The following is a 27448-nucleotide window of genomic DNA, read 5'->3' as shown; positions in this document are numbered from 1 at the left end:
CCCAAGGCCCAATCCGTAGGCCCAAAGTCAACTAGGAATCAAAACCCAACACATGGCCCAATTTTCCAAATTGGGCCTAGGCCTATACATGGTCTCATTAACATCATATAATCATTAAGGCCCAAACTATGGCCCATCTTGTTGGATTAGTGTCTAAGTCCATAACTATTTTGGTATGTACTTGACCCGATGGTGCATGGTCCTTTTGGGTTGCCTTCACCAAAGCAACTTGATAGGATGAATTATGGAGAGAAAGGATTAAATATGATTTATTAATATATTATGGGAATAATATATTAAAGGAGAAATCATATTGTTTAATTAATATTAGTCAATAATTAATTAGTAATTAGTTTTGTGACTAAAAGAGATTAATTAAACTTAAGGGATTGGAATTGTAATTATAAGATAATTGCAATTTGGGCCATGGATTGTCTTAAATCAAGAGGTGGACGAATTCTTATGGGAAGCCCATAAGGAAATCGTCCAAGGGCTTGATTAAAGGAGTCTATGGGTTGCTTAGGGCTTAACCAACCAAATTAGGGTTTCCTTGTTAGATAACCCTAATAGCCTCACTATATATAGATCCCTTAAGGACCAAAAACGTGGCTAAGCTTCTTTCTAGGGTTTCACACGAGTTTTGGCAGCCTCTAACCTCTCTCCTCTTCATCCTCTTGCTTATGGTGTTTGTGAGCCATTAGAGGAGTGACACTTGTGACTCTAAACCTTCCAAAGTCAATTCAAGGAGGAATTGGGATTGTTATTGCTACATAACAATCAAGGTACTATCTTAAACCTAATTATATGTTAATATTGATTTCCATATGCTAGAATTAGGGTTTATAGTCTTGGATTCAAAGCATGTACAATAGAGAAACCTAGATCCAAGCATTAGGGTTTGTATGAACACATAGGATGTTCTTAGGACTAAAACCCATAAGTGGTATCAGAGCCTAGCTTGGTTTCAATTGTATTGATGCATTGCATATCTGGAAAATTCGTTTTTTGGGTTTCTGGAGGCTGGACTCGCCGAGTCCAAGGTGACTCGACGAGTCAACTCGTAAGATGGAGGTTATCTCGGGATTTCTTGCTGTTTTTGCATTGGGATAGTTACCTTATCATGTTAGATCAATATTAATCCGGTTATATGATATATTTGACTCTTACCCACTGCACTCTTGACTAGTGGAGGGTCGTTAGCCGAACGAGTAGGATAGGACGAAACCTTCCATTATAAGTATAATGAATCATTAAAGTAACTAAATTTTTTCATAAAATTCCCAATCTTAGTTACTTAGGCAAAAGTGAATTGATGCAATTCCATGAAATTACACTTTGTGCCCTTGCAAAGACGTTAGTGGAGCGTGTGTGGTTTATCGACACACTAAATGGTTCTAAGCAAAGGTAGCAAAGGGTGACTCAATGTTTGTCATAGTTCGGTGGAGCGTGTGTGGTTTACCGGCACATCGAATAGGTGACTGTAACATGTGAGGGCACCATGTAAGTTTGCATGGTTATTCACACCCGTTTTGTGATCCTCGGCATCCCAGTCACAAACAAGAGGGGCATATCGAGATTTAAACATGCCATTGAAAAGTTCAATGAATCTCAAAGGATCTAGGAGTTTTCATAGATTTAAAACTTAAATTTCTTTTTTGTTTTTCGTGGTGGAAATTAGTGAATCGTCATTCACTTACCTTCAAATATTCTTCAATTAGGGTTACGGCATCCCTCTCCCGAGTTGTAGAATATTGTGTTAGGTCCTAGCCTTAGTATCTCATTTGGGTGATTTACTAAGGACTCAATCAATCAACTAACTTGAATTCGTTTTCTCCTGTTTTGTAGATGTCAAAGTTCGACAACTATGGTCTTCTCAAATCTCGTGGAACAAGCATTCCACATGAAGATGATATTCCACGATTCGATCGAGGAACAAGAGATCATGCTTCACTTCCTCCTCCTCCTCCAATTATTCTCCCTAACCCACAAGTTCAAAGGCTTGAAAAGTTCAAGATCACTCAAGCCCTTTTGGCAAGTAAAAATAAAGAAGGAAAGTCGGTGTGTGCACACATCCTAGGGATGAAGTCACACATTGATAGGTTAAGAATGTTGGGATCCGTTGTGTGTGAGGAAATGGATGTTGATTGGGCTCTTCAATCACTTCCTAACTCATATAGTGAGTTCGTAAGAGAGTACTATATGATGAACCGTGACGTGACCCTTAGAGATCTCACCTATATGCTTATTGCTGCTGAATCAGCAATGGTTTGGAGCAATAGAAAAGCAATGTTGATTGGTGAATCTGCCTTCGAGTGCTCTATGGATGTAGACAATGGCGACGAAAGACAATAAATGATCGAAAAGTTTGATCATAAGAGAAAGGCGATGTCTGAAGCAGTTCCATGTGCTGTTCCAAAGGAGTCGATTTGCTTTTATTGCCAAGAGAAGGGGCATTGGAGACGAAGCTTCCCTATTTACCTAAGAGATCTAAGAGATGGGAGAGTCGAAACGTATGGCTCTAATATAGGTAAAATCCATTAAATAACTCTTTTAAGCTTCTATTCTAGATTCTTAATACATAATGTGATAATATTACAATTGATGTTTGGTAGGATCGAAGAAAAGAAAGGAAGCTTAAGGGAAGAAGTGAGCAGAATCTAACCGTGAAAGAATGGATTTCGATCGCATTTCTCGAAGATCAGATTCTTAAGCTACTACTTAGAGTTAGAGTTAAATTGCTAAGAAAGATGTATTAGCATAAGTTTTTCAATGAATTGCATTGTAAAGACAAATTTTTCCGCAATAAAATAAATTTTGATTTTAAATTTTATTTATTTATCCTTGCAATGGCGTGTATGAAAAATTGATGTTAAAATGTTTCTATTATTAACAATAATGGATTTGTTTCTTATTATGTTATGGAAAGTCGATAATTTACCAAATATGGAGAGTTTATCATCGCCCAAAGTTTCAATTGGACAGAAATTTGGAATCACGCAACTTGGTAGCACGATGAATGAGAAATTTCATATTTGAAAATCAGACTAATTCATTGACAAAGTGTCAAGTGAAGGACTAGGAGATCGAGCACACAAAGTTGCGTGTTAATCAAGTCCACCATAAAAGTAACAAAGATATTCATCATAATGTACTAAAGGTTTAGTAAATATGATTATACGTATAAGATTAAGTGTAATTCTGAATTGATTGAAAAAGTTTAAATCAATAGCAGAACGAATAAGAAGAATCAAGTAGACAGAAAGATAAAAGTTTCTCCATTCTAAGAAAAAAAGGAGAGTAGCTTTTATGCTTTATGATAGGTCTTAATGATTAAGAACCATATCTCAATTGATCCTCTAAGTGAAGTCTTAGTACAATTGTATGTTTAAGAAGAGGAATCAAGGATTGAAGAAATGGTTAAATCAAGAAGTCAATCATACTTCGTTCCAATAACAAGTCTTAAAGTTAAGATTGTGACATTGAGTGAAAAGTATTAAAGGTTTATAACATTCATCAAATGTGGAAAGTTGATGTCTTGGATAAGACAAAGACCAACTAGAACCAATTTATGAAGAGTCTTGATAAAAGATACACTAACTCTTGAATATTTGTTTGTCAAGAAATGGTTATTGACAAGAGAATCTTATGTGTCAAGGAGTCAGTGGGAGTCTTAATGGTCTTGAAAGGTTTCAAGAACAAATCAAATAAACCTTAATCGATCATCACTACCACACGAGTTGAGGTTTACAACCTATCGTGTTGACATTATTTTGTTTCTGTGCTGTTCCAGTTGAGTTAATTATGCATGTGAGTTCTACAAGTTCTCATTTTGAACGCATAAAAGGCAAAGCACCTTAATCAATGAAAGGTACATTGATAGGAAAGGGTGAGCTACTTAACTACTTGGAAGACATGGTGGGCAGCTGTGCTACCATAAGGCAAGAAATCAAGATTAAGAAAGTCCGGTACATATAAGTTTGAATTTGTCGTAAACTTTAGTTTTGACAAATTCACATGGATAGGAACACATACACCATTTAAATCTAAGTGTCATAAGATTTCCTCCTTCATGAAAATGATTGTGAGGAAATGCTTTCACTAAGAAAGATTTTAAGAAGATAGTGATTGTAAAATTGCATTCTCGAATTCGATTATGGTTACGGTATCCCTTTCCATAATTTGAATTGCGAGGTTTGGCAATTGTTTACACACACATATGAACTATCGAAGGCAAAGGTGTATAAGTTCAAGAAGCCTTGATAAAAGATTATCAAAGCACTAAGTATTAGAAACATGGACTTAAGAAAGTCAACAGGTATTGTCCTTCTGAAATTTAAGATGTTTATGAATACATGTCGAAGCTAGTGGGAGCATAAGTGTTATGTTTTATAATAATCATCATGATAGTGGGAGCATAAATGTTATGATTGTATGATTATTAAGGAAAGTATTGCAAGGTTAGCAATATTAATTATAGAAAACAAAAGTCATACTTTGCAAAGTTGTAAGAGTTGAAAAGTTGTTTTGCTATAATTAAGGGAGAGAATATTATGCTTCATTTCAAATCTAAAGGTTTAGGTTGAGAAATGTTAATAAATTTACTCAAGGGTACATAGTGTGTTCTTAAAATTTCGATTATGATTACGGCATCCCTCTTCACACTTCGAATTTTGAGAACATAGCAAATAAAACATTATGCGTCGTGTCCCATACGCTTCGGGTATAGGATCGATTGCCAATGTTTCAATGTTTGACCATTCTAAAATTTTCCAAATGTCTAGCGCATTTAGAGGGAAAAAGGACAAGAATTGGTTTTGACTAAAATAATTAAACAACTATCAAAGGACAATCCAAAGTTTGACGATGATTGGTCGCTTATAAGTAGTTGGAAGTATAGTATTGGAAAATATGGAAATGTTTCCATGATTGGATGGACCATATCGACATTATTATGAATAGATAAGATTCTATTAAGAATGAGTAGTCATATGGAAAATATGGAAGCGTGTCCGTATTGGAAATTAAATATTGAAAATCTATGTCTAGATTAGAAACTTTTATGCAAAAGGATGTTCAAAGAATGTACTTTGAGTGAGAGACATCACGTCTATGGAATTGTTTTGTAGCAATCTCCGATAGAGAACTTTGTAATATCATTGACAATAGTCTTTGTGACTTTGGTACAGTGACATTACGAAAGGATCATTGCATAGAATGTTAGAATCTAGCATATTTTATAAGTAACAAGAATTGATATTCTCACACTTATGAAAAAGGATTTGGAGTTGTGAAATGAGAATGATTGGAAATGTGTTCAATTTGATCTATTTCACAAAAGTAAGAACCATAGGTAAACATTGTGTGTATCTTAAGAGCATGGGACAAGTATAGTAATTCAAGTAAGAAGTTGATTACCCGAAACGACAAATAATGAGTAATCAATATGGTGATAAATAAAAGGAGTTTTATTTATACTCAAAGGTTTGAGGCCATATGGAATTACTATTATTCTTGTGTTTCACATTTGCATGTTTTGACTTCCAGAATAATTGAATTTATTAAGAATAATCGAATTATTCGAACGGGCCACAGTCGTTCATATATTGGAAGTAGATATCAATGAAGACTGTCGTGAATTGGTGTGTGGATTATCTAAAAGAGTATTAGACATAAGCAAATGTTTGCTGCAACGTTCATGAGTGCTTATGAATATGAATTTGAGCATTGGATTAAACCCACGCTCACTTGGATCACTCCATGAAATGTATCACGAGTGATTGGTGAGACGATAACATCTTATATTCTTGGAACCGAGATGTGTGAGTTGTATCTTGCAAATCGGTTGCACATTGATAATATGTAAACGCACCAGTAACTTGGTGTTATAAAACATATTGTTGTGTGTGATTCGGTGCGTGAGTGCAAGCAAGCATTGTATCAAAGTTTATCCGTTCCTTTTATCCAAAGTAGGATAAAAGCGATATCTTTGGGCCCCTCGATGATTTAGTGATGACAAACATAAATGCTCGGTCGGGCTAGGACTAATTTGATTTGTTCAATTAGTCAGTCGTCATAAATCGGGAATCGAGATATAGTACAAAGAGAATGATTTGAAATCATATCTCATATGATATCTAGAATGGAGGAATATATGATCCCTTATCTAAGGACACACGTATCTGATATGATTAGAGTTGACAGCGGCTTTGGAAAGCTACGATTGCAGATCAGGATCTGAAGTCATACGCAGAATAGTTATTAGACTTATCCAAGTGGGAGACTATTGGATTAATGTCTAAGTCCATAACTATTTTGTTATGTACTTGACCCGATGGTGCATGGTCCCTTTAGATTGCCTTCACCAAAGCAACTTGATAGGATGAATTATGGAGAGAAAGGATTAAATATGATTTATTAATATATTATGGGAATAATATATTAAAGGAGAAATCATATTGTTTAATTAATATTAGTCAATAATTAATTAGTAATTAGTTTTATGACTAAAAGAGATTAATTAAACTTAAGGGATTGGAATTGTAATTATAAGATAATTGCAATTTGGGCCATGGATTGTCTTAAATCAAGAGGTGGACGAATTCTTATGGGAAGCCCATAAGGAAATCGTCCAAGGGCTTGATTAAAGGAGTCTATGGGTTGCTTAGGGCTTAACCAACCAAATTAGGGTTTCCTTGTTAGATAACCCTAATAGCCTCACTATATATAGATCCCTTAAGGACCAAAAACATGGCTAAGCTTCTTTCTAGGGTTTCACACGAGTTTTGGCAGCCTCTAACCTCTCTCCTCTTCATCCTCTTGCTTATGGTGTTTGTGAGCCATTAGAGGAGTGACACTTGTGACTCTAAACCTTCCAAAGTCAATTCAAGGAGGAATTGGGATTGTTATTGCTACATAACAATCAAGGTACTATCTTAAACCTAATTATATGTTAATATTGATTTCCATATACTAGAATTAGGGTTTATAGTTTTGGATTCAAAGCATGTACAATAGAGAAACCTAGATCCAAGCATTAGGGTTTGTATGAGCACATAGGATGTTCTTAGGACTAAAACCCATCACATCTATGACCCAATTTTCCAAATTGGGCCCAAGCCCCTTACATGGGCCTTACCTTAGGCCCATTAAATTATTCTAGTCTAATTGCTTGATCTTGGATAGCCCATTTAATAACCCAATCATCAAGGCCCGAAGAAAGGCCCAATGATAAACCCAAATGAGATTAGGGTTTCACATAAAATGACAATTAGGGTTAGGTTTCCTACTTAACCCATTAAGGACTTAATCCATTAAGTCCATTATCGCTTAGATTAATCTTTGCCAAAGTTTATTATTTAATATCTCAAGTTATTAAATAATTTGTGTGTGTGTGTGACCCGATTAATTCTTAAAGTTATGGTTTCATTGGCATTAGGGCTTTCCAAACCCTAATTAAGGTTTCCAACCCAATACCAGCCCATTTATTAATTTGTTGGGCTTTCAGATCAATTAGGGCTTTATTGGGCTTATTAAGCCCACTAAAAAATATTATTAAGCCCATTAGGGTTTTATTGGGTCCATTAGAGTCCATTAAGCTTCATTGGGCCCATTAGGGTTTTAGTCCCTTGTCCAATCATCCAAACGAGTCCAAACACCATCAATGCACACCGCCACCCGACACAGCGGCCGTTGGCGGCAGCCACCACCCTACGGTGGTGGTTTGAGATTTCTTTCCATTATTCCAATTTTTACAATTACAATGAGCTCACGAAATAACACACACACACTATACTAAAATAAACACACATACACAGGCGGCACATGGCGGCAGCCACCACATCATGGTGGTGGCTGTGGTGGCTTTTCTCGTAACCCCGGCCAACAATACTCCATACTACACTCCCTCGGGATAAACACGCACGCACCAAAATGTACCCATAGCCACCCCACACACGGTGGTCGAAGGTGGCAGAGAACAAAACGACGACAAGGTGGTTCTCCTTGAGCTTTTCTGTACAGCGAACAACCCTTTACACGCCACGGAGGAGCAGCGATATACACACACACAAACACGACAGCAGTAGCAGCGAAAAATGTTCGCTCGCTAGCAGGTCCCCGTCGTCGCCGGCGACAAGAGCTACGATTGACATCATCAGAGGCAGCAGAAGCTTCGTCTTCAGCGGGTGGCGCATCGGCGGTTCGTCACAGAGCTACGAGCAAAAAAAGAACAAGCAGCGAAGGGTGGTACCAGTGGCGGCGGAAAACGATGGCAATAAAGCTCAGAAAAGCCCACCTTGGCGAACGACGGCTCACCGTCTCCATCGACCCTCGGCGGTTCTCCGACAACAGCGTCGCAATGGCGACCTTCCCTAGCAGCGTAGTAGCCGGCGGTACTCAATGGTGAGGTGGTAGGCATCTCCGCTGATCGGAACAACGAACAGAAGGGAGGTGGTGGCGGCTGACTTCTCCCATGGCGGCTGGAAAGGCTCTCCTTAGGGTTAGGGTAGGCAACGGTTATATACTCCCGAGCCCCATAAGCATTATTTCCATAATGACAGAAATGGTGACAGAAATGGTCCCTCCCCATAAGTTCTCTTTAAATTAAATCCCATATTTCCCCTTTCAACCCCCACCAACTAAATACTTTACAAACCAAATCCGAGATTTGCAATATAGCCCCTATCTTCTAAAATCTTTACAAAGATAATCCATAACTAACAAAACCTCCCCTTGCTTGACAAATTCTTTCCAATTAAGGTCCAGAATTTACCCTTCAGCCCTCCACTTCTAAATTTATGACAATTAGACCCTCGAGACCATCCATTGATATATATATAATTATTTATTTTAGGGCTTCTATTCGCTTATTATTTTATTTATTTATTTAATAAATAAACGGGGCTTTACAATACTATATAACTTAACATTTAGAACTTTCGAATATAACTTCGGTATTATATCGCACACAACATATATATAGAATCCTAAGTATAACTCAAGATCTACATTAGTAAATTAACATACTGATAAGTTAATAATAGTTGTATGTATTCAAAATGTTATATTTAGAACAATCATATCCCGATTATCATAACTATATACTATCATATAGATATAATAATAACATATATATATATATATATATATATAATAACCAGCATGCGTTTCCTCCCGAAATATTAGAAAGTGGGGTCGTGAAACTCACCCTAGTAGCATGATTTTATGTTATCTAAGCAATACGGTCAGCATGCGAGATCGTCAGGGCGCGGGATACAAGATGGCTTCAGCAAGGGAGAGAGGAGATAAGGAAATGGTGTAAGGAATAGCTGAAGTCGGACCTGTTATTTATAGTAAGGATTTTGGACTCTCATGTCGTGAGTTTCATAAGGCTCACGTCGTGAGTCTTGCATGATCACCCCGTAGACTTGCCATTTGCGTCCCTAGCTTCGGAAGGTGGCCATGTGACTCCTCACGTCGTGAAAAACTCCTTGTTTACGTTGTGAGTTTGGATCCTATCCCCTCACAGCCTCGTCACACCTTCTAGATTCCGAAATGTGGCAAAATGACTCATCACGTCGTGAATTAACCCTTGTTCACGTCGTGAGTTTAGTTAGATTAGGGTTTCTGAAAGCTGAATCTTTGGAAGGTCATAACTTTCACATACGAACTTCGTTTTTGACGTTCTTTATATCCACGCGTAGGTATTTACGAGTACTACAACTCTCTTTTAGACTTAGATAGCTAATTCTAAGTCTATTTTAAATTCCTCTTATTATAGAGATTTATAGTGTTCGGTTTATCATAACTTCTTCATGCGAAGTCAGATTCGGACGTTCTCTATATTTTTGGAATCGTATGGACGTATACTTTGAGTTGTATCATGAAGAAAGTTCATATTTGTATTAGAATTTATCATGAAATACATAGTACAATTATCACATTATATGATTAGCATAATCACTTCTGATTGTTATTGACTATTTTGGCTAGTGTTACATATTCTATGAGAATAAGATTCATACAGTATATACAAATGAAGTAAACCATCAAAATCACAAGATTAAAACTATAAATAAAAAATATTTATTTCTTCAAAAACCGAAAAAAAAAATTCAACAGTATCTTCAAAAATTCTATAAGAACATCAAACACATGACAAATTTATAAAAGTTTTTAAAAACTTAACTTAAAATTCTTAAAAAAATTCAAACACAAACAACACTACCAACCCTAAAAGAAAAGATTTTAAATATGTTCATATTCTAGAAGAATGCATTTCATATGAACTTTACAAAACCACAAAGCTTTCTAACAGAATATCATCCTAACAGAATTCTAACAAAACCCGACAACATATTACCAAAAAAATAGTCTCTTTTCTCCATTAAAACACATAACATAATAAACAATCACAAACCCTTTTTTGCAAAACATCTCTCGCATATTTGTTAAAATCCAAAAATTTTATCGGGTTTTAAATCCCCAATTTCATAAAACCCTAATAAAAAAAATACCCCCTTTTTAAACTATTTCGTTCTATTTTACTTAAACCAACTAAAAAACCACATGCAAATACTTCATTGGTAGAACATTCCAAAAGAATGTTGTGTATTCAAACGATTACCTTAAAAAAACTTATAAAAAAAGATTACCTATAGGCAGAGCGACGAAATCATCATGGTCTTCATCTAGAATCAACACTGTTTCTTGTGTGTTCTTAAATTTCGATTTGAAAGAAGTCGTCCTTGTACTCCTCATTGCACTGCAATTTCTTTTACTTCGAACGATCACAACGCAATTTCTATGAATAATCTTCAAGAATCGATCACTTTATATAACATATACAACAAAATCTACCGCTTTTTGGGTTGAGTAGAGAAGATATAGTTTGCTTTTGTGTTCCGATACAGAGGGTAGTGGAATCCGGGTGCATGCGATGTTATAGGGATTATGCGGGTAGTTTGCATCAATATATTCAGTTTCCTATTTTAATGGAGAGGACAATGTATACTTATACCCTTATTCATCTTTTATCTTTAAATGAGGAGCCATTTTCATTTATTGTATATCAATTTAATATTAATCATTTTTTTTTAGAAATTAAATAATTGATTGGCCCACAATTATGCATACAGTAACACAATAAATACTTTAAACAAAATAACCTAAGTCTCTCTCTCTCCCTCTCTCTCTCTCTCTCTCTCTCTCTATATATATATATATATATATATATATATATATATATATATATATATATATATATGCCACACTTCAACCATATTCATTTGAAACCCCAATAATCTTTCAAATGCCTTTTAATAATGATTGTAATAATTTCAACATATGTTATTTAATTGATTGATTAATAATAATATCAATGTTTTGAGACCCCTAACTCTTTAACTTATGTTATTTAATTGACTAGTTAACTAAAATGTTTTGGCTATAGAAGGTTAATATTTTTATGTTTGGTTACTCATATGTGCTTCTTTTCTCTTTTCATCTTTGTTATAAATATAATTTTAAATAGTACAAATAAAACACAAATTAAGCTAGTAAAAGTTGATGTAAATCAATATGGAGGGAATGGTTGACATTTGAATTTCATCACTTGAACATTTGGTTGAATAATCATTAGAATCTCAATGTGCAATACTTGCGTTCAATATCTAACTTGGCTATAACAAATTATAATCATAAGTTACCTCAACTCTTTTTAATTATTAAAATGGATAAATTAGCTCATTAAGTCACAAAATTATTGAAGCATGCAATATGTGAAAAACAATTAGCATTAGGTTTTAAGAGTTACCAAATCCAAAAGGTAATAAAAAAATGTTTCCATAACCATTATGTAGACAATATTTTCTTAATTTATATGAAATGAAAACGAACACTTAAACCAATTGTTGTTAATTAGTTTGAAGATCCATTACTTAATTAAGACATTAACCAACAAGATTAATATTCATAGATCTAAACTCATGATTAAAGATGTATAAATATGAATGAACTTTTTCTAGTAAATATATTCATAGGCATTCAAACCCAAGTTCATAACATTCTTCAAAATAACCAAATATTCAAGTAACTACATCCAAGTCAACCAAGATTAGATTGGCCTAACATGGATAAACTTAAATAAAAGGAAAAGTGTTTAGAAATACCAAGCATTCAAGGACCAAAATGAGATGAAATTGATGTTCATCAAGCCTTCAAGAGAGCTTCAAACTCCAGAGAAAATGCCCTTCAAAGATCTGGTCTAAAGTCCAAAAGACCCTTACCAAACTTCTCCAAATAACAACTAAAACAAAAATCCAGAAAATGCCCCTGTCGGGAGTCCACGCGAGCCGCATGGCTCAAATGTAAAAGTATTATCCGAGTCGCGTGATATGTTTGCATGTGATATTGGGCTTTTCAGCAATTGGGCTCCAACACTTGTGTTCTGGTCCAACTATTCCCCATCTGATTGTAAGCCTATGATTCTTCTAAATTGCTTCAAATTCGGCCCAATTTATTTCTTTTTAATCATTCAAAGCTCAAATACTTGTTTGTTTGATCATTCAAATGTGTAAAACCCAAATGTTGCTTCCATCTTCTTTAAGTCCAAGACCCAAAAGACAAATTTTCATAAATCAAGTAGCCCATATTTTCTTCAAGTCTCCATTCACCAACTAGCCTATTTTGTACCATCTTCAAAAGTCACAAAGCCTAATGTTCTTCAATCTTTAAGTCTATTTGGTTTCTGCATTCCCCCATCATTCTTGCTTCGCATAGTCTTTGAAATATCTAAAATTAAACACAACGATCAGAAGGTTTCTTGATACAGATAAAAATAAATAATACAAAAATATACATAATGATTAGCTAAAAATGAAATATAATATGTTAAAATAAACTATAAAAAGGTAACTAAAATACATCTATCATGATTTCATTTTTAATTTCGATATTTAATATTTGAAAGTTTATATATAAAACCTTTCATGTTTTGTTGTAATATAAATAATAAAATAATAAAATCTACTAGCAGGGGCGGACACAGGATTTTAAAGTAGGGGTTGCACGGTAGTAGAAAAAAAAAATTCGAAAATTTTTCCACCGCGGCCGGAAAAGTTAGGGGTTGCCAGTGCCACCGTGGACCATCCCTAGGTCCGCCCCTGTCTACTAGGTCAATATTATTTATTGATAGCTAATTCAAACAATTTTTTTTAACTTAACAATATTTCTTAAAGAGTATTTCAAATATATTGATGTTATAAAAAAAATTGATACTAATATTTATTTAAATAAAATTAAAAACAAAGGTAATATCAAAATAAAATTTAGATATTCTTTATGGGAAGTGGTACTTCCACGGCTGTTTTTTGATTGATCCACGATTTTTAAAGTAAATTGATGATTTTACCCCTCATTTATATTTAGGATGAAATTAATATTATTTAAAGACTTCTTGTCTTCGTATCTCAATGACTGTTTCTTCCTTATCTCATCCCACCCAAATGGAAAATCTCCGGGGAATCTCCTCTCTCAATAATCAGTCATGGGGTTTAAAGAAGAAGGATCACCCCATCGCTTCACGAAGCTGTGACAACCGCTATTCACAACCTGTTGTTATTCTTGCAGATGCAGTCGTCGGCAATTTTAGTGTCGAATATTACAGATCCTTGGTTTATTTGTCGTCTCCGTTCTAAGTCTCATCCCCACCGTTTGCTATTCCTCTGAAAACACAGATTACGTTTCCAAATTACCCACTCTACCGAGAACTCTCTATTGTGCATCTCCATTTTCATTTATTTCAAAGGTGAGAACCAGATAAAAGAGTTTCTTTGGTGCCCAATTCCGTTTCAGTTTTCCATCTCCAAAATGTAGAGCGAGATACACTTTGGTCGTCAAAGGAAATAAGAAGACTGGAATTGCCAATTCGGTATCCAAATTTCAGTATCTCGTTTCCATTAGTTTTCCATCTCAAAAAGAAGAAGAATGAAAGCTTTAACAGTTGGGTCGCCGGAGAGAAGAATTAAAAGTTGAGGTCGCCGGAGGAAAGAATAAACTTAAAAAATTAACGGTTGAAGTTGTGTGAAAGAAGAAGCGATGGCAGCAATTAAGAAGTCTTGAAACCCTTCAATCTTACTTGATTTAAAATGAATTATATATATATATATATATATATATATATATATATATATATATATATATATATATATTAACATTATTACATTGATCAGTATATTTGCCACTTATGAATATTCCCACCATTTTGTGGGATGCCGTTCATTCTCACACTATATTATAACCCATGGAAACCACAGTACACAAAGTAAAATAACATATAAACTATAAAATAATAACCATTTACTGATTTGCAAAAAAAATCCTTTCTTGATGTTATGGGCGTGTCGGGTTCGTGTCGTGTCGAAACACTAAACAGGATGAAAGTGCACGACCCTAACTCGACCCATTTAATTAACGTGGCGTGTCGTGTTAACCCGTTTATTTTCGTGTCGGGTTTCGGGTTAGGCTATACCTTGAAATATGTCGTGTCATGTGAGGTTAAAAGAAATAGCATGGTGAAAGAGTAGGAGTTAGGTAGGCGAAAAGGAAAAATTAATAGTTTGAAGGTAGAATAGATGAAGTCATAGCAAGTTCTGATGACAAAACTAAAAGAGTGGGAGTTGAGTGACAAGGTCATGTGGATGTGAGAGTGGTGAAAGAGACTGGGTAGTTTGGGAGAGAATGGAAAAACTGAAATGAAGTCTTGATCTAGACAACTAAGTCATTTCAACATTAAAAACAATTCAATTCGAAGGTTTTCTTTTGCTTATGGTTTTGGTATTGTATCTTTCTAGATTATTTAAATAATTCAAAAAACGTGCATATAAATAAACGGGTCATTTTCGAGTCATATTCGAGTTGAAATTCTCAACACTAACCTTACCCATTTAATTTTCGTGTCGTGTCGTTTCAACCTGTTTATTTAAACGGGTTGAAATATCTTACCCAAACTCGTTTATTTCGTGTCGGTTTCGTCTAGTGTCAATTTTTGCCACCTCTATTCATCATAAGCATTGTAGTTTTTTTTTTTTTTTTTTTTTTTTTTTTTTTTTTTTTTGTAAAACGACATTGTAATATGTATTATAACATTGCACTTTCAAACAGTTTGAAATAGTAAATAAATGCATAAAGTATAATATATATAAAAAATATTTTGATAAAAAGAGGATTACATTTTAACACTTTTGAAATTTCAACATTCATTAACTATTATTTAGTTATTTTATAAAGTGTTACAAATTACAGCGTGGTTAAGAAGAATTAAACAAAGACAACAAAATCTGCTTACGTGGGGAAACCATTATGTTGTTTTTTTATTAAATGTTACAATTTATAACAATGTGTCTGTGTAATGAAAAGGTTTCATTTTTTTATGATAATCATGAAATAAAATAAATTTTTTGATTAATTTTTGGAACTTTTTTTAGAATTGTTTTTTTAAAAAGGTACCTAACGTTTAAGGATAGTTAGTTGAATGGTCCCTCTTAGTGATTTTTTTTTTAATAACAAAACATAGAAACAACAATTAGTTAATAAGTTATTTAATTATACATTATTGACTTACTATGTTTATCTTGCATAGCTATACCAATAAAAAAAGGATTTAATTTGTTGATTAGTAGGGATTGCAATATTATCGATTTCAATTGCTCAATTATAAGGATATTAACTGAGAATTTTTATAGAGATTAAATGGAAGGACGAAAATGAAGGAACATATGGGAAAAAAACATATGTGCAATGGACAATTTATGTTCTTGATTTAATGAGATTGTAAATGAGTTTGATTTTTTTGCATATCATGTTCCTGATTTACTGTAACGTGAGTTTAAATGACCAAAAGGTCATTTGTAGTATTTCAGTTTGCAGTATTCTTGGCATATTCTTGGTGGGGGAAAATGTTGGGAGGTAGCTGAGGAATTGACATGACACATAAATGATATTTTTATTAGTATACATCTTGTACATCAATTTCCGGACCTTTTTGCAATTTTGGGTTACATAATTAGTTTGAAAGTATATTGCTATAATTGATGGGAATGTTCAGCAACCATCTGATTATTTGAGTTACATGATTAGTCTGATATCTGTTGTAACAGAACTTACCATCCAAATGAAACCATCATGGGATTTGTATCGATAGAAATCCTTTCTAGATTAAAAATGAAATTATTATTAATAAAAGATATAATTCAACTTAAACAGAAAGACAATAATACGGTAGTCACATGCAACTGAAAAGTAGAAAAATTAAAAAGAAAGAAGAGAATAATGAAGTGGAAATTGATATTCATGAGAAAAAGTAGCAAAATTGAAAGGAAAGTTGATGGATTGATTGAACTTACACTGATTGAATCATCAACTTTAGGTCTTGAAAGAATAGTCTTCTCCCCCGTAAAAGCTATTTTGTGCACATTCTTATGACATGCTTGAAAGAATCAGATATTCATCTACAAGAGGATAATAGAAAAAATGTAGTTTGAAATTTCATAGTTGCTTGCCACGGGGAACAACCATTTCAAGAATCTCAATGAAACTGCACTTGAATCAGTGTTAGAATCAAAAAGACTCTTAAGAAGCTTCACTTCTTCTTCAAGCTCATGTTCACGGACCTACCTGTACAATTCATTGAGCTAAGTGAGCACTAAAGAATGATTTGATAACTTCAAATAAAGTTACAGACTGACAACTCTTTCTCAAGAAGAGTAGGAGGACCAAGTTGTCATTTGTTATCACCTTTACTATTTCACAACTCCTCATTTCCTTGTGAACCTGGTCCAAGGCACATAAATTTAGTCACGCAGCTTGATCATCAACCTGTTAAAGTTAGATTGGGTGTGTAAAAATATACATTTATTGCCATGTTTACAATAACCTTTAATGAAATAATGGCACATATTTGTGGGATTCCCTCCCTTCTACCTCTTACAGTAAAATCTCCATCGGCGGAATAACAATCTCCATATAACTTGTGATTTCTCGATTAAAATTTTGAAACGTTCGCTTAAACCTATAATTGCTCATAATTTAGACATCTACAATCATCAAGAATCATGTTTAGATAGTGTAATGATGAGTCTCGGTGAGGGGTGGGGGTCGGTAATGTGATTTGTAGAGCTGGTGGGATTAAACATGGTCTATATAAATGTAAAATCCAATTGTATTAAAAAGAAGGTGATATGAGAGGTGAAGGAGCTTAGGGATGGAAATGGGGTGGGTTTGGGGCGGGGTTGACCATCCTTGTCCCCATCCCCGAGTGTCTAACCCCGTCCCCATCCCCATCCCCGATGGATGTGGGGAATCAAATCCCCTCCCCTTTGTATTTTGGGCTTTTCCTCAGCCCATCCCCGACCCATCCCCAATCTATCAACATAATAAACTCAACTTACACAAAAAAAACCACGTTTAATAAGTGTTTAAAACCATATGCCATAAACAGATTTTGTTTACATCAATCGTAAAGTTTAACAAGCATCAAAACAAAAAGTGTCGATTTGGTATACAAATCGACGAACAAAGTGACGATTGATGAACTCTTAGAATTGGTCAAGAATAAAAAATGAGCGGAAAGTATCTCTGGTACCATAATATGATTTAGAAAAGAATCAATTGAAGAGCTGAAAACATTCTTCTTCATTACTCAATTACATAATACAAGTTACAAATATATATTGTACAAGCTACGCTAACATACGCCACTAATATCTTTTCATTTTTTGTATGCGGCCCGAATTGTATGAGGAGCTCCTTCAAGTCATAATAGTCCCAATCATGAAATATTGCTTATTATGATACTGGAACAACAACCAAACCTAATTTGGAAAACCTAGTAAACAACAATTGATTGAAACCCTAAATCGTATAGAAACATTCAAAATTCAGAAAAGATGTACCGTTTTTTACCTGGAAAGAAGTGAGGGTGGCGGTGAGTGTTGTGAGATGGTGGTGCGGTGGTGAAACCTAGGGTTTCTCGAGGGCATCGTGAGATGGTGGTGCGGTGGTGTCTGATGATCAGTGGCGACTGATATTAGTGGTGGTGACATTTGTCCGATTCAATGTATATATTGGTGGTGTCTGATGATCAGTGGCGACTGATATTGGTGGTGGTGATATTTGTCCGATTCAATGTATATATTGGTGGTGTCTGATGATCAGTGGCGACTGATATTGGTGGTGTTGAGGTTTGTTTGATTCAATGTATATATGAAGTCGACAAAAAGGAATAGCATATCCGATTCAAATTTGACGAAGACTCCCTGATTTATTGTGATTACCTTGAATAATGAGTTGAAGATATTTTGATAGTTGATTGCACCAAATTCGGCGGCTGGAATTTAGGGATTCAAAATTCTTTATAGATTTGATATGGATCGATGAATCATTGAATTGGGCGAGAGAAAATAAATAAAAGTGTTGGAGAAAATGATGGTCTAAAAGAAAGACACATGATATGTAGTAGAGGTTTTTATTAAAAATGGAGATTTTAGCGTTGAAGATAGCGGTTAGTTAATCACCATTGTGGAGGTCCATATATCTTGTGCAGGTCCATATATCTTTGAATAAGGGTTTTCATTCTAAACTAGATGTGAGACTCATGTATTACATGAGTTTATTTAAAAAAATTAAATATGAAATTTTAACAATTTGAGAAGTTTGAATTTATAAGAAAAATGAGAAAAAAAATTTAATTGTTAAAATTAATAAGACTTTAATACATTGATTACATTACATATATAAATCATTTCTAATAAATATGTTATATATATATTACCTTACATATTAAATGTAAAATCTTAATTTAATAAGATGAAAAATACAATAAAATGACAAGTGGAAAATAAAAATTTTAAAAATTTTAAAAAATGTCATGTGTCCAAATGAAGGAGAAGATGACATATGACAAAAAAAAACCTTGATTTATTAAGGATGATATAAATGAATGGCATTATCTTCAACTTCTTTAAAAATCCATGGATATATAAAAAAGAGGCGTGGAAATATAAGTTTCCTTTTTTTTTTTTTATTGTTTGTTAATTCCGTTAATATTCAAAAACATATTGTTTATTGTTACTCATGACTTTTATATATATATATATATATATATATATATATATATATATATATATATATATATATATATATATATATATATATATATATATATATATATATATATATAAAATAGAAATTGCTTTCAAAACATATATAAAACCATGAATTTCAACTTAGTGTTTATTGCTACTCATGACTTAACTGTATATTTATAAAATAGAAATTGCTAAATTACATTCTATCCTGATAACTACAAACCCTAAATCAAATATTAACTTCACGCTTTCGTAGTTCTTTCTGCCGCTTCCCGCTTCCCGCTTCTGATAAACGGTGACGCTGCCGACGAGCCGGCGACCGGCGAAGCTGCCGACGTAGAGCATTTTCACAGTCGATACGGCGACGCAGAGTTCCTCCACCATCGAGCCGGCGACGCTGCCATCGGTATATCTGATTTTGGCCAACACTACCATCGGTGACAACGAGAATTGGATTGTCCAACACCGCTATCAACGACTCGGCATCCATTGGTATTTCTAATTTCGTACTGTTACCAATTTTGGTTTGTGCGTTTTTTTTGTATTTCTATTTTTTGAGTTGTTGCTATTGTGTTAATTTGTTGTGCTACTGATTTCAGTATTTATGATTTCGTACTGTAAAGAAATATTAGGTAGATTTATCTTCCAAGCATATTACACAGTTTTCAAGCTTGTCACGAGTGATTCCACTGGCTTGTTTATTTGAGAAATTATTGCTTCTCTTGTGAACTTGAATGCAAAGGAGGGTGCATAGTATCTGAACCTTTTACTAAAAGTTTTATATGTGAAATCTCTTAAAAAATAGTTAATGCTGTAATATAGAAGATCTCAATATAATATGGCGAGTGAATAACTTTTTGAATCTACATCTCTATTTCAAAAAATTTCAGACTCCCTAGAATTACTCTATGGACATGAGGACATGTCTGCATTTTTTTCCCTTTTTCAGTTACATTTTGGACAAAAATAGCCCTATTAGTTTCAGTGATTTCTCGTGGACTTCCCTGTGCAGCAAGGACTTGTGTCCATGACTCTATGTGCTTCATATGCATTGCTGAATAATCTGCTGATATGCTTAAGTTATGTGCTGTTATGTCCATAGAGTAATTCTAGATTTGTAATCTGTCACATAAATCTGATTGTATGAGTTTATTTTCAGATTTTGTTCGCATAAATGGCTTTTTATTTTTCTGACTGTATGTTTGTATTATTTTCTGTTTTTTATTATTTTCAGGTTTTGTTTGCATAAATGGTCACATAAATCTGTTTGCATAAATTTTGTGACATTAATCAGATTTTTATTATTTTCTGATTGTATGAGTTGTTTAGAACTTTAATATCACATATTCACACACACGCACAGTAGAGTCTTATATAGGAAAATTATTAGCTTTTATCCTTGTATTCCAGTGTATTTATCATGATTTGCTGTTGGAATTTGTTTAATTTTGCAGTGACAGCTGTGTTAGCAATGGCTACTTTGATTTCTCAAAATGCGGTTTCTAAAGACAGAGGTGAGAAGATGAAAAGAAAGAATCCTGATCTTGATGAACCTTTACCTTTAGATGTGTTACAAGAAACAAAAATGTCAGAAAATTTGAGCATAGTGAAGCCTAAGAAGAAAAAGAGAGAGGACAAAGAAGCTGAAACTGAGATGAAGAAACTTGAAAACGTCTTGTTTGGGTCTTTGTATCCAGTTGAGTTTGGGAAGAACATTGAAGAAGAAGAAGATGCTTTGTTCTTTACTGATCGGTCTGCCAACAGTGCATTGTCTGTATACGAAGAGGATGCAGCAATCATTGCCACAAAGGATTACGCCCCACGGACACCCGTTTGGGTAGACGAAGAGGAAGCAAAAACAAACATAAACATTTCAAAAGTCAACCGTTTAAGAAAGATCCGGAAAGAAGAAGATGAGAAACTAATATCCGGATCCGAGTATGTATCAAGATTGCGGGCCCATCACATGAAGCTCAACCCGAGCACAGACTGGGCCCGGCCCAATTCACATGTTTACAACTCCGATGACAACGATGGAGATTTTGATGGTATTCTTCAAACCACTGAAGATCTTGTTGTTTCGGGCATGGGCAGCTCAAAACTGCTGCCCGGGTTACTTGAGTATTCAAGATTAGTTGATGCAAACGCACAGGACCCATCCAGCGGTCCGATTAATTCGGTTCAGTTCCATAGAAACGGTCAGTTACTCCTAACCGGTGGACTCGACAAAAAGCTGCGGTTTTTTCAGATCGATGGAAAACGAAACACAAAAATTCAATCCATTTTTGTTGATGATTGTCCAATCAGAAAGGCGTCTTTCACGCCAGATGGTTCCCAGGTTATTCTCTCCGGAAGGCGAAAGTTTTTTTACAGCTTTGACTTGGTCAAAGCGAAGATGGATAAAATCGGGCCGTTAGTGGGGCGTGAGGAGAAAAGCCTAGAAGCTTTTGAAATCTCCCCGGATTCGAAAACAATTGCGTTTATTGGCAACGAAGGGTATATTCTACTGGTGTCATCCAAAACAAAAGAATTAATAGGAACTCTAAAAATGAACGGAACTGCCCGGGCTTTAACTTTCGGGAATCACGGGCAGGAGTTGGTAGCCACGGGCGGGGACGGGCAGATCTACCATTTTGATATGAGAAGCATGAGTTGTTTCCATAAAGGTGTTGATGAAGGGTGCTTAACAGGTACAGCTCTTGGAATGTCACCAAAAGGGAACATATTTGCAGCGGGGTCCGATAGTGGGATTGTGAATATTTACAATAAGGAGGAGTTTTTGGGGGGAAACAGAAAACCAATGAAAAGGATCGAGAATCTGACAACAAAAGTTGATTTTATCAAGTTTAATAGTGATGCGCAGATTTTGGCAATTTGTTCCAGTATGAAGAAGAACAGTATGAAGTTGGTGCATGTACCTTCCTTCACTGTTTTTTCAAACTGGCCACCAGCAAATAAGGCGTTGCAGTATCCTCGGTGTTTGGATTTTAGTCCGAGTGGAGGGATGATGGCTTTGGGGAATGCTGCTGGTCATGTGTTGCTTTACAAGTTAAACCATTACCTACATGCATAAAGTAGCCATACACAAGCTAAATCTGTCTGGTTTTTACCTTACTGAAGCATTTTTGTTTTTACTTGATAGGATTAAGTTACAGCGACATCTATCTTCGCTGTGTTTATTTTTGGCTAAATGTTGTTTTGGTTACAATTTGTATTATTTTTATTATTATTATTATTATTTATTTATGATGTTAGCTTATGTTGCAATTTCACAAAGAATGTGGTAATCAGATTTAGTCAGACCTACTTGCTTAATCTTGATAATTATTTACTACCGTTTGTTCAACTGAATGAAAATATTACAATACTGGATATTAAAAAAAATATATTGAAATCTTGATAATTTAATCGTAAAAGTATTTCTAGATATCAACCCATTTACTCGGTAGCCACGCATATGACTTGCTTACCGACATTCTTGCCGGAAAAGAGGCCAACAAAGGCAGCCGGTGAAGTTTCAATGTCATGGTTCATATTCTCTATGTAAACAATCTTTCCCTGTTTGTAGTAACCCGTAATTTCCTCCAAAAACCTGGGGTATAAATGGATAAAATCGCTCTGAAGGAAACCTTTTATTGTTATACGCTTTGATATAATACTAAACATGTTGCGAAAACTCTGCGGATCCGTTCTATTGTTTTGAGAAACCATCCCACATATGGCCACACGCCCATGGGCCCTCATGTTTGCGAGTGCTGCATCAAGCATCCCTCCCCCCACGTTATCAAAGTATATATCAATTCCTTGAGGGAAGTACCTACCATCATAGTAAATTACCAAATTACCCCTTCTTAGGTAACATACATACGTATATTTAAAAAAGACTTAACATCGATCTTTTAGGAAATATGTGGAAGTCGTTACCTCGTCAAAGCTGACTCGAGGTCTGATTCGTCTTTGTAGTTGAAGGCTTCATCAAACCCGAGCTTATTCTTCAAAAGTTCCACCTAATTAATGTACATTTTTTCGGTCACAATAGCATCAAAATACTATTATCATTTTTGTACTTTATTTTTCCTATAAAATTCTCAGACTAAATACATTCTCTTTTTTTTTTTTCTCAAAATAATTTTACCCTAGTGGGTTATGATGTCTGGCTGGATGAATTGTTGTAATCATAAGTTATGTTTCTTTTTTAAACCGAATAAACCGTCTAAACAAGAGTAAACGACCATTTTACCCTTGTATTCCAAAAAACAAATTTCATTGCATTCGTCAAATTTTTGCTCACAATAGCATCTAAATACTATTATTTTTTTACTTTATTTTTTCCTATAAAATTCTGTGACCAAATATATCCTATTTTTTTTCTCATTAAGTTGTATATGGGTAAAACAGTTTAATGGGTAATGATGTTTGGCTGGATAAATTGTTGTATACATAAGGTACGTTTATTTTCTAGACTGAATAAACTGTCCGAACAAGAATAAATGACCATTTTACCCTTATATTCCAGAAAAACATATATTCATTGTATTCGTTAATTTTAATTTGAGAAAAGTTAGGAAGGAAAAAGAACGGAAAATAGGTAAAGAGTTAATCTCTTGATACGTTAAGCCATGTTTTTTGGCTTAACCCATCAAGTCATTATGTCCAGGTTAAGTAAAAACAAAACAGCCATCAGCCATGTATATGTCCATATTAAATGTTTAAGCAATAAGCTCATTAAGTAAATAAGAAACAGGTAATATGTACTTTCTGGCTTGTTCCAGCGCTTCCAACGACATAGCATCCATGTAACTTAGCGAGTTGACCAACAAGCTGTCCAACAGCTCCAGATGCTGCAGATACATATACATAGTCTCCTTTTTTAGGAGCACAAACCTCGTAAAACCCAACATAAGCTGTAAATCCTGGCATGCCTGCATAATATTATATTTTTATATTTATATCAGGATTCTGTAACCACTAAATTAAATTCTAATACAATTTGGCCAAATTCCAGTTGTTAGACAAATTAAAGAGATTCTTGAAAATATGCTGTGTTAATTACCGAGAAGACCAACATGGTAAGAGAGAGGGATTCCATCATCTTGTTGAATTTTCCTCAGTTCATTAGTCTTCTTGATTAAAGTGTATTCTTCCCAATTTGTATATCCTGTTACCAAGTCCCCTCTTTTGAAATTTGGGTCATCAGAATCCAACACTCTTGACACTCCTAACCCCTCTATTGCCTACAACATATGTTCAAACGAAGGGTAATTATGCCATTTAATAGTCCAAATAAATTGATCTTATTAACATAAACTCTTCCTACACTACACACAAGTTCCTCAGTAAAGTCAGAAAAGCTAGGTAAATTATTTAATTTATGGTATTATACTGACATTCCTTTTAGGGGCAAATGATTAACCCTTTTCCTTTAAGGGGTAAAACTATTTAGAAGGAAAACAACAAAGGTTCATGATTTTGTGACTTTTAGAAACTCCTTATTTTCTTCTTGACAAAAGTCATTTCCAAAACATCTTTTTAACTATCCAAACACCTTTTTGGTTTTTTTCTTTTTTTAACTTTTTGGAAAAGTTAAAAACCAAAATTATTTTAAAAGCAACCCCTAACACCCTCTTATAGACTTTTTAGAAAAGTCTAAGAACTCTATATTTTGAAAAGTAGTACTTACCCAAACACCTACTTAGTTTACAAATTGGTAAATTCATTATTTATAGATTCAATTTTATGTAAAAAATCAACGATTGATTTTCACCAAATCATTTGGAATCGATAAAGTATATTCCTCATAAATCATAATCATTCAAAAGTGAACGATTGATATTCACTATTTTGGAGGTGTTTTGGTGTTCTCGTGATGACTAAAGAGACATAATTAAGATGCCTGATTGCAGAGGCCGGCAAAGGACTACCCGTGATGCAATAAAGTGTTGTACCATAATCAAACAAGAAGCAAGCATGAAAATGAAAGAAAGAAGAAGAAATCTTACAGATCCAGGAGAGAAGGGAGGAATATAGGAGCGATGGAAATCCCGCATACGGCCGCGCATGTAAGGATCGCATGACAAGTAGAGGTTCTTAACTAAAACGGCATTCGATCCCTTCGGTGCTTCCAATTTGATCGGATTTCCAAGCTTCAATTCCATGTCGGTTTCTTGTACAGATTCATTCGTATATCTTTTGAATATGATCTGCTTGTTTTCCATTGTTTTTCCAACCAAATCTATTTCCATGATCGCTCTCGGTGTTGCTTCGGTCGTCTATTCTCGTTGCTATTATTCAGTTCAGTTCAGTTCAGTATGGTTTGGTTTGGTGACTGGTGTGGTGAGGGTACCCTTATTTATGGCGGGAGATTGAACACCGTGTTAGAAATCTCCGATGACAAAGGTTTCCAAAGAGCCGGACATAATTTTATATTAACAAAATAAAAAATTAATATTTATGTTTAATGTTATCATATTTTTAAAAGTTTCTAGAACCCGTTGGTAAAACTAAAGTGGCTAAAAGACTAAGGCTGTGTTTGGCGCGCCACAGCTAGCTGATAAGCTAGTTTATTTTTCGAGCTTTTTTATGTTGTCGTGTTTGGTAAACTAAAAAGTAGCTGATAAGCTAGCTTATAAGCTAGCTTTTTGAAAAGCTACTTAGACTAACTTTTTATGAGTTTTTTTAAAATTTTCCAAATACACCCCTTAATTAATTATAGAAACACATATTCTTACATGTCCTTTTATGTAATTTTATATATTTCAGCTAGCTTTTCAGCTAGTTTTACCAAACGTTATTTTTTATCAGCTAGCTTTCCAGCTATCAGCTAGCTTTTTATTTAACAGCTAGCTTTTCAGCTATTCCGCCAAACATAGCCTAAAACAATCGGATTTCTTGAAAATAAATATTAACAAAATTGACATTACAGTATATAAAATACAGTTTTTGTACAAAAACAAAAGTGATCGCTATGACTTGTAATGTTACCGAAAATTACATGGAATTTTTTTTATTTTAAAATAGATTAATCGATTGAAAACCTTTATTTCAGAAAACCATATCTTATCACGAAGCCATATATATATATATATATATATATATATATATATATATATATATATATATATATATATATATATATATATATATATATATATATATATGGGAAAAGTGAATATACCCATAAGGGTATATAAGTTTAGGTACCCAAACTCACTATACTATGCCATTTTGTATCATATATATACATTGTAATTGTCCAATGTTCTTATAATTAAACTTCTAACTTGATTTACTTCCAAAAATTTTATAATTTCACATTTATCTTCCTCTCATATAATTTTCATTTTAAACTATAATATATATAACCTAATAGGTGTTCGGCCAAAAAATGTGATGTAAGAAGAAGATAATAGTGAAATTTTGAAAATCTTGAAAGTAAATCAAGTTATGATTGATGTTTAAGAACATTATAATGAATATATCAAACAAAATGATGTGTTATAATGCGTTCGGGTACCTAAGCTTATATACCCTTAAGGGTATATTCACTTTTCCCTATATATATATATATATATATATATATATATATATATATATATATATATATATATATATATATATATTCGGAATCAGATAGACATTTGAATAGATGGTCCACCCAAAAGCAATAAATCAAACAAAAACCATGTAGTCGGACATTAGACCAAGAGTTCTCATGCTATCCAACTTGACTGCATACAATCCCTTACGGTAAACATTTAATAACCAGTCAATACTATCATTACTCTTAACCAATCATTACTCTTAACCAATCATTACGCCTAGGAGTATCCTACGATCAATAGGAAAGACCCTACCAGTCTAGCAAACCAAGACACCAAGGTGTCATTTGTTTTTTCGAAACGAAAACGTCTGAAGTCTGCGGACCACCTCTGCAACCCTCTGTAGCAGAAGAGGGGGACCAAACGGCTGCAGCATATAATAAAAAGTTTGTTTGTTTTTAACCTATACAGACTGTTGCAGTAAGTTAAAGTAAGGTGTGAAGAGATATGAAGCAGAGGGTTAAGCGTTGCGCCACACAGCACACGTGCAACAATTTTTAAGTCAAAAGTCTTCTGAAAAACAAACAACTGCAAATGGCCAAGTGTTGCACGGCGCAACAATAAGTGGTCAGAAGTGGTTTTTAGAAAAAACAAACAACACCCAAGTGTCCTAAACTGCATAAACATAACACGAAGTCCTCCTAGTTAGCTAGCATACTCATAATTTAACAGTATCGTTATCCTACCATGTAAAAGATATACAATGGG

General features: G+C 34.2%; 2 protein-coding genes across 2 annotated transcripts; one reads left to right on the top strand and one right to left on the bottom strand.

Annotated features, from left to right (window-relative positions):
- The first annotated feature begins 19320 nt into the window (after positions 1-19320).
- LOC111911002 (U3 small nucleolar RNA-associated protein 18 homolog) lies at positions 19321-22396 on the top strand. Its single transcript, XM_023906768.3, has 2 exons — positions 19321-19634; positions 20597-22396. The coding sequence occupies exon 2, from the start codon at positions 20614-20616 to the stop codon at positions 22213-22215; it is 1602 nt and encodes a 533-aa protein (XP_023762536.1). The 5' UTR covers positions 19321-19634; positions 20597-20613; the 3' UTR covers positions 22216-22396.
- A 53-nt stretch (positions 22397-22449) lies between these two features.
- Positions 22450-25554, bottom strand: LOC111911003 (2-alkenal reductase (NADP(+)-dependent)). Its single transcript, XM_023906769.3, has 5 exons — positions 25142-25554; positions 24196-24376; positions 23898-24064; positions 23067-23149; positions 22450-22959 (listed from the first exon to the last, which is right to left on the bottom strand). Exons 1-5 carry the CDS (start codon positions 25382-25384, stop codon positions 22581-22583), a joined length of 1053 nt encoding a protein of 350 aa, XP_023762537.1. The 5' UTR covers positions 25385-25554; the 3' UTR covers positions 22450-22580.
- Positions 25555-27448: the final 1894 nt, after the last annotated feature.

This window comes from Lactuca sativa, chromosome 8 (genome assembly GCF_002870075.4).
Source record: "Lactuca sativa cultivar Salinas chromosome 8, Lsat_Salinas_v11, whole genome shotgun sequence".
NCBI classification, from domain to species: Eukaryota; Viridiplantae; Streptophyta; class Magnoliopsida; order Asterales; family Asteraceae; genus Lactuca; species Lactuca sativa.
The sequence above is the reverse complement of the archived record's forward strand: the minus strand, read 5'-3'. Positions and strand labels throughout refer to the sequence as shown.